The sequence below is a fragment of the Bison bison genome, unplaced genomic scaffold (assembly GCF_000754665.1).
Source record: "Bison bison bison isolate TAMUID 2011002044 unplaced genomic scaffold, Bison_UMD1.0 scf7180017864492, whole genome shotgun sequence".
Taxonomy (NCBI): domain Eukaryota; kingdom Metazoa; phylum Chordata; class Mammalia; order Artiodactyla; family Bovidae; genus Bison; species Bison bison.
The window spans coordinates 4,590,154-4,598,044 of NW_011495051.1; the positions used below are offsets into that span (position 1 = coordinate 4,590,154).

The 7,891-nt window shown below is 54.2% G+C and overlaps 1 protein-coding gene across 5 annotated transcripts in view; it reads right to left on the reverse strand.

Annotated features, from left to right (window-relative positions):
- The window catches only part of RANBP3 (RAN binding protein 3), a 50,572-nt gene that overhangs the window by 27,446 nt on the left and 15,235 nt on the right, over positions 1-7,891 (reverse strand). For 4 of the 5 annotated variants that reach the window (XM_010828217.1, XM_010828215.1, XM_010828214.1 and 1 more), the window contains exon 2: positions 3,847-3,902. In XM_010828217.1, coding sequence (XP_010826519.1) covers positions 3,847-3,902 — 56 coding nt within the window. Of the gene's footprint in view, positions 1-3,846; positions 3,903-7,891 lie in introns of those variants that run through there. The other variant, XM_010828216.1, reaches the window with a different exon arrangement.

Consider the following 7,891-nt stretch of genomic DNA (forward strand, 5'->3'; position numbering starts at 1 on the left):
AATCCCCACTTTTCAAACAGAAAAGTTCAAATGCCCTCGCAGCATGGCAGAGATGAAGTCTACACCAGAGAAATAAAAAGAAATACAAATGCCACCCCAGCGTTTTCTCCTAGGGTCTTGAGTATTTCTTCTAGACAAAGAAAGTAAGCTCTAAAGAGCCAAGACAGAGCCTGTAGGTTTTCAACATGTTTGTTAAAGTCAGACATTGGGATTTTGGCAGCCTTTGACATCATCTTAAAATATAGGTGGCTGACAAAAAGCCACGCACACAGAACACGCTTGCTACCTCCCAGCCTTGTCAGGGACACTCTGCTTTCTGCCCAACAGCAGATTGCTGTTGTAACTGCTTTCTGTCTTTTTACTGAACTGCTTGTTGTCTTTATTCTGCCAGGGCAACCCCAAAGTCTTCTGCTTTCAGATTAACAAATATTTGGAAGATAAAGTAAATGAAAGGAACGTTCAGTTATCACAAACAGTGTAACAACCCACACAAGGAGATTCAAATTCTCTTCCTGTTTAAAAGAAAAAAACTGTCTCCATTCAAGGCAGTTACTGCTACTGCTAAGTCGCAGTTAAGAAGGTTTCATTTTTGCCCCTAAAACACAAACGCGTGGAAACGCAAGCGTCTTGTGAAGAGCGCCATCTTGAGGAAGCTCGGGCATAGGGAAGCAACAGGAAAGGCTCTTGCACTCGGTCTGGGTTTTGGCCTCAAGACTGCAGTTCCAGCTGCCCGAGGCTCTAACACAGAACGATGGGAGGATCTGAGGACTCTTCCCAAGACCCAGGGACGCCACCGGCAGGCTACCGATCTGTGGTTTGCTGTGAAGGCAACTCAAACCCTGTCTATGGGACGGACAGAAAATTCTAGGTGGTTTTGTCACCAAACCAGCACCAAAAATGCCTGGGTTGGCAGCCTAACTTTTTTCTTCTCAGTTTCAAATCTTTTATCTCGATCATGGTTTGGTAATAACAGCTGGGCCTCTTAAGGGGACTGGGGGCTCCTGGAGTACATCCCGTGGGTGCACTGCTGGTTTCTTACCAAAAGAAGGGAATGTGCCCACAGGTGACGATGGGACTCCTTGATCTCTGTGGATCCAAAAGGAGCTTAGAAAATAGCTGTGTGGGTGACACTCAGGACAATTTCCATCTGGGCTAAATATATTACAGGATGTTTCTGAATTAATGATCACTTTCTCAGGCGTGACCGTGGCACTGGGGCCATGGGGAGGAATTCCGAGGAGACAACTGTCTTTAAGGGACAACCGTTGGGGGCACAACTTACAGTTGAGTGTTTCTAGCATTTATGATAACGATGTTAACAGTGAAGCCTACCCAAGGTGGCTTCCCAATGGTCTGGTCCACGGTACCATCCTTTTAATTTCTCTGAGGACTTGACAAAAATTTCAAAACAGAAAGTTGAAAAAGGGCAAAAAAGCTCACTTGGAAAAAAACAACAGCAGCCTGCTGTTTCCCACCCAACCCTGCTGTGTGAGCAGGGAGGGCTGAGAGAGCGGCAAGACAGGGAGGGTCCCAGGAAGGTGTGGTGGCTGCTCCTTGCAGACCCACCTATCACCTGCCTGGCCCCGGGGGCCACACAGACACCAAGCCAGCTGTCCGGGCCTCTCCACGTCCTTCCCGCCTGATGCCCGAGTGGTCACAAGCAGCAGAGGAGGAGGCCCCGTGTCTACTGGGCAGCCGCCCACTCGGCAGCTCAGATGTGGGCCTTGATGAACACATGGACTCCCTGGCCTCTGCTGCAGAGGTTTTCCACTCCCTTCCGGTGATCTTGTCACACAAGTGTGACAGCAGCGGAGAGCCGGAATCTGAAGAGCTGACAGTCAGCTATTTTTAGAAGCCCATTTAGAGCTGGCACGGAGTCAATATTTGCACGTGCACGTTTTCATGAGGATGAGCATCCTGTTGGCAACTCTTCGGGTTCAACCTCACCCTGTTCGCATAACTAGAATCAACCTCCTGAAGGTAATGAGTGTAACTCAGCCTTTGAATTGACAAAGCAACAGAGCCACCTCAACCATGAAAACAGTACTGAAATAAGAATTAGTAATTTTAAAAGCATTTTAAGTTCAGCTGAATAAATGTTACACTTTAGTTTTTCATCCTGCTGATTGTTGGAAAGTCTTCAGAATTATCTATTTCAATTACTTGTTTCAAATCTGGGTTGGCAACCTTTTTTTCTATAAAGGGCCAGGTGCTAAATATGTTTGAATCTGCAGGCTGCCTGGTCTCAGTCCAAACTCCTTCATGCTGCAGCTGGCAGTGAGAGAGCAGCCACAACTCCCAGTACATACTGGGCGGGGCTGTGCGCCAATAAAGTTTTATTAACAAAAACAATTGTGGCAGCCCTTAGTTTGTTGATAATCTAAAAGTGGTTCAGAAGAGAATCACAGTAAAATTTAAAATTCTAGAGAGTCCCAATTTTATGGAAAACCTGAGTAAAATAAGTGACTTTCATATCTGAAGCAGAAACCAAACACGTTTACTTCTAAAAGCCAGAAGAAACACATCAGCCCCTTCACAGCAGCTGAACTTCCAAAGGAAGATGATAAAAGCTTGAGAAACTAAACTGCAGGTATCGGTCAGGGCTCAGTGGGGAGGAGGTGGCAGAGGCTGACGGACCTAGAAAACATGACCCAGGAAACAGAAGCAAAAAGGGAAGAACTTTTCTTGTGTTTTCTGATTCCTCAGCAGAAGAACTGACAATGGGAAAGATTAATGCGAGAGCAAGCCCAGCAGATAATGCAGAAAACACCCTGCAAGGGGGTGTGGGTGGGTGGGTGGGCAGGGTCTCAGGGCAGCTGCTTCTCCTCCCCACCCCTGCCCCCCACACTAGCGCCTTTCCCCACAGCCCTCGAATGCTGCACCGCGCGCACAGGGAGAAGACTGGCCTCTTCTCAGACCATGGGGCAGGCTCCACAGGCAGCGGCTCGGCTGCCAGCGGCCCCCAGGCTCAGAGCCAGTCACCTTCGGGAGGACCCACCTGGTCTGTGGGTCATGAGTCCAGAGCCGAGGGGCCCCTCAGAGGCTGTCCTCACTAACAAGACGCACACAGATTTCAGAATACCGGTGTCAACGCAGTGCAGGGGTCACTCTGAGACCTTGCCGTGGTCATGACATCACACCTGCTGTCCCCGGGCACGAGGACAGGCACTGTCCACGTTTTTTTGGCAAATAGGGGGAGTCCCCATATACGCCTGGGCCACCACAGAACATCAACTAACTCGAGACACAACCCCAACCTTCCACACTGCCCCATCAGGGAGGGACACGGCCTGATGACTTCAAGGTGGACGACCACACAGGACAAGGACCACACGTGGGAAGGCACCGCCTCGCCCTCCAGGCGCGCGAGCTCTTTACCAGGAATTTGGCGAAGTATCTCCAACAACAGAGCCAACCAGACATGAAAAGCAACCTTTACGGACAGGTAGTGAACACATGATGCAAGCCGGCTGCCAATTATTCTAAATGCACTTATGCCAAGTTGGCTGGGGCCAAAAACTCCCCTAAAGGCGTTAAAAGTCCTGTTTTTCCTTACTCAGCACTGCTCCCTCTCCTCCCCTCTCCGCCCCCTTCCCCCCCTCCTACCAGGTTTCCTGATGCACAGCAGTACTTCTACAGCAAATTAGAAAGAAGCGCTCTCTCTGTTTTTTAAAGCAGGGTCTCTGAGCCCTGTCCACGCACCCTCTGTTAAGCTTGGGCCGTGGTAAACCTAAGGCCACCAGGCCTTCTTCCCTGAGCCCCATGGTGGCACTGCGACCTTTGGGGGAAGAGTCCTGGGGGAGGTAGTGGGGGAAGTGGGGGTGGGAGAACATACCGGCCCCTTACCTTTTGTCCTTTCTCCTTCTGAAACACAAAGACGGGCGGAGCAATGGCAGGCTTTTCTGCAAAAAGAAAAATCGGTGTTTTTCCCCCCAACACTATATTCATACAGTAAACACAGCTACATTTGTGATAAGTTAAAAACAAAACACAAATCCAATATAAAACCAGGAACTCGAATGATCATCGTATCACCTAGAAAACAGTTTCTTGCTATAAATGCACAAAGTGTTCAGCGTGCAAAGCTACGTGTATCTTTCTGTGTGCATGTACACACCAATAAACGGTTTCGAGACTGGCTTAGAATGGCCATGTCACTGGGAAGTCCCTAGGTTTAAAATGTTTGTTTTCAAATCTGCAGGCCAGCTGGGGCCGGGGGCAACCCATCCACAACCTCTGCCCACGAGGCACACACTCTTTGGAGGATTACTTTGCTCAAGTCAGCTCTGCGTTCCACCTGGGCGTCTAAGTGAGCGCCCGCTAGGAAAAAGTGTGGAGTTGTGAGGACTGAAAAGTCCATCTTGCACAGCTGCTGCTGAAGGGAGAAACCCTCTGGGATGCTGTTATTGGACCAGGAGACGGCTCCCGCCGGTCGTCCTCAGTCAACACCGCTGGTCTTCCGTCTGAGGGGCCGTGTCCCTGGCCCTCTGCCACCCGCTGGAGCGGGCACCGCCTTACTGTCAGGGGCCTGAGTACAGGGCTCTGGGTGTGCTCCTGAGCTCTGTGGGGGGAGGCATGCATGGGAAGTGGGGGCAGGGGGGTGTTGTTACGAACACGGGCAGCATCTGCACAGCCCTTCCCCTTCCTGAGTCCTGGGGCAAGCCAGCAACCTGCACTAGCACAGCTCTCACCCGGCAGGATGGGTGCGCGGTTCGCAGGCCTCGAGAGCGCTCGCAGGGACCTGGTCGGAGGGCAGGGTCTGGGGCATCTTGGGAGAGGAGGCTGCGCTGAAGCCTCAGCAGAGGAGCCCGGAATGGAGGGACAGGTGTGAAGGCGGCTCCTGAGGTGACAGGCAGCCTGAGGGGCAGATGGTGCTGATGTAAGGAGGTGGGGCAGTTGTGAAGGGGGTTGGGGGGGGAGCACAGAGAGACCAGAGTGTGGGGAAGGACACTGGCGACCACCCATATTAAAGAGGGGGGGCTGGGGACGAGATGCAGGGAGATGGCCACAGGACACTGTCCCCGCCCCACCCCCAAAGCTCCCACAGCACGGAGGAGCAGGACAGACGCCCATCTGCACTTTGGGACCACGGGCCACTGACAGTGACCGTTTCCTCCACTGCCTCACTCACTCTGTGGCACCCAAGTCAGATTCACCACAACAGTCCTCACCAGGCGCAGCCCACGCCGCCACCCCTGGGGTGAGTGACAGCTCAGAGACTGCAGTGCCACAGGGCAGGAGAGTGGGGGGCGTGGAAGGATCTCCCAGCACAGATGTGTAGCTCCACAAACCCAGGTGAACGAAGAACGAACGCACCCTACTGCTGGGCAGAAAGCAACAGCGAAGGTGAGCTGCAGGGACTCTGGGGACAGCAGCAGCTCTTCCACACACACGTCTACCACAGGGATGGCCAGACACCTGCCACTGCCCTTTGCCCGACAAGCCCAGCATCGAGGGCTGCGGCCCAGGTCCCAGCCTTACTTCCGCATTCCACTCCAGGCCAGCTGCAAGGCTGGGGGCACGCAGGAAGGAGCTGGGATCAGCCCGAGTCTCACTTCCTACACCCCTGGCTGCAGGCTGGAGGAGGAGATGCTGTTTGCCCGGCCCTAGGGGACACCAGACACGGCAGTGAGGCCAGAGCGCTGGCAGCGACGACACTCAGGCCAGGACTTTCGCCGGAGCTGTTGGGGAAGGGGCCCCCTTGCTCTGCTGGGGCTGCTAAGCTGGTGGGAGAGGACCCCAGGGCTGCCAGTGGCTGGGTGTCGCCACAAGGGGAGCTGGAGCCGAGCCAATGCAGCTGGGAGCAAAGCTGGGGGTGGAGAAGGAAGCGGAGCCCTGGAGGCTGGGCTGGAGGCCCGAGTCAGCAGGCCCAAAGCTAACCCCAGCTCCCACCCTGACTCTTCAGTTAAGCCAGTAAATGTTGACTTTTGCTTAAGCCAGCCTGAGCGTGATTTCTGCCCCTGGTCTCTAAATACCTCTGGCCTGAAAGGGGAGGCCTAGCCCCCACAGATTTCACTAAACACACAGTTGCCTGGAGAAGAAACCCGGGATGGCCTCCCAGGGAAGACAGAATGCCTGCCTGCTCTCACAGCAGCACCACCACCTGTCACACTGTGTGTGTGTGTGTGTGACACTGTGTGTGTGTGTGTGTGACACTGTGTGTGTGTGTGTGTGTGTGTGCGCGCACATGCGCGCGCGCCCAGAGTTAGGGCCTATTGGCCCGAGTAAGACACCAACTCCATGAGATGGGAGGCCTTGCCTTGCTCCCCTCCTGTCCCGAGAACAGTCCTGGGCACCCTGAAAGAGCTCAACAAGTAACTGAGGGAGGGATGAGTAAGGGAAGGGGCACTGAGAAAATGAACGCCATGCTGGGCTGTAAGGAGGGCCTGAGGTGGAGAAGCAGCATGCAGATGGCAGAGAAAGAGCTCCCTGGTGCTGTGACTAGAAGCCCCCGGGAGGGGCTGCCTGGGGATGGAACTGGTTTCGGCAGGAGGCTGTCTGTGGCTCACGGGGCCTTCCCAGTGCCTTCTGGAGCAGCTGGGGGCAGAGGGCAGCGAGGGGTACACAGGGGTCTGGGCTCTGTGAGTGAATCCACCCTCCTTACCTCCATGGTTGCGGTTGAAACCTCCCATCTTTCCCCGCCTCTACCCTCACCCCTTGGGGTGGCCGCCGAAACCACTGGTGCGAAACTCACGCTTACAACCTGGCAACATCCTCCCCAACCCGAGGCACAGGCCCTCTGAACAGGCCAGCTCCGCTGACCACGACTGGACACTGAAGAGCCCTGGTCCCCGCGTGCCCCACGCTTCTGTCACTTTGGGACTTTCACCCGGCTTAGTCCCTCTGCCTGGAAGACAGTCTCGCCTTCTCTTCCCCAGGTCCAGACACTGCTTCCCCTGGGAAGCTTCCAGTTTGAACTGGGCTCCTGAAGCCTGCTCTGGCTTGTATCTGCACGGGTGACACCAAGGCTGCCTGTCAGGGAGTCTGAGGGACCACAGACAGCCCCCCGAATAGCTTTGTGCCCCCGTCACCCGGTGCATGGAGGGTGAGAACTGTCTGTCATGTCTGCACTGAACCCCCGCTGCCCTTCTTCATGTGGGAGCGCCAGCTGCCATGTAATCACATAAGCAGATGAAGCCCTTACTCTGTGCAAGGCACCATGGGAAAAATGAGGACGAGGAAACTGGGGGCAGAAAACTTCAGGGTAAAACATCTCACAAAGGCGGAGGGTGTGTGTGCACGCGGCCTGGAACCGCGGAGCCTGGGAGCTCCAGGTGGTGGTGGGACAGGGCGGGGCGGGTTATTTGCTCGCCGGCAGCGTCTACCCTGGACCATAAGCTTCCTGACAGCCTCTGCGTGTTCACAGCCAAACGCAGTCTCATACATGACACGTGATCAATACACAGTTAGGAACAGAGCGAAACGCTGCCACTGGGGCCAGGGAGGCCCCCTTGGGTGGCAGGTTTGGCGGTCATGAACTTCATCAGTTCTCTACCAAAGACACAGAGTACCAGAGCCACGTGAGTTTCATTTCTGCTCATCCACTTTAGGGCCCCAAGTCTGTAACCTGTAGCTCAGTCCTGACTCCACGACAACACACACGTGCCCCCTTCCAGGCAGGCTGGTCTTTAACTGACCCACGTCACCACTTGTGCTGTCACCAGATGAGCACCATCACACAGGAAACTAAAATCCCAGTGTGGGGAAGGAATGGGGACAACGGCAACGAGGCTCCCAAGATACGCCTGAGACCCCAGCCCAGCTCTGCTTTCACAAGTGAACTTCCAGATGTGTAAGCTGGATTTAGAAAAGGCAGAGGAACCAGAGAACAAACTGCCAACATTTGTTGGATCACAGAGAAAGCTAGGGAATTCCAGAAAACATCTACTTC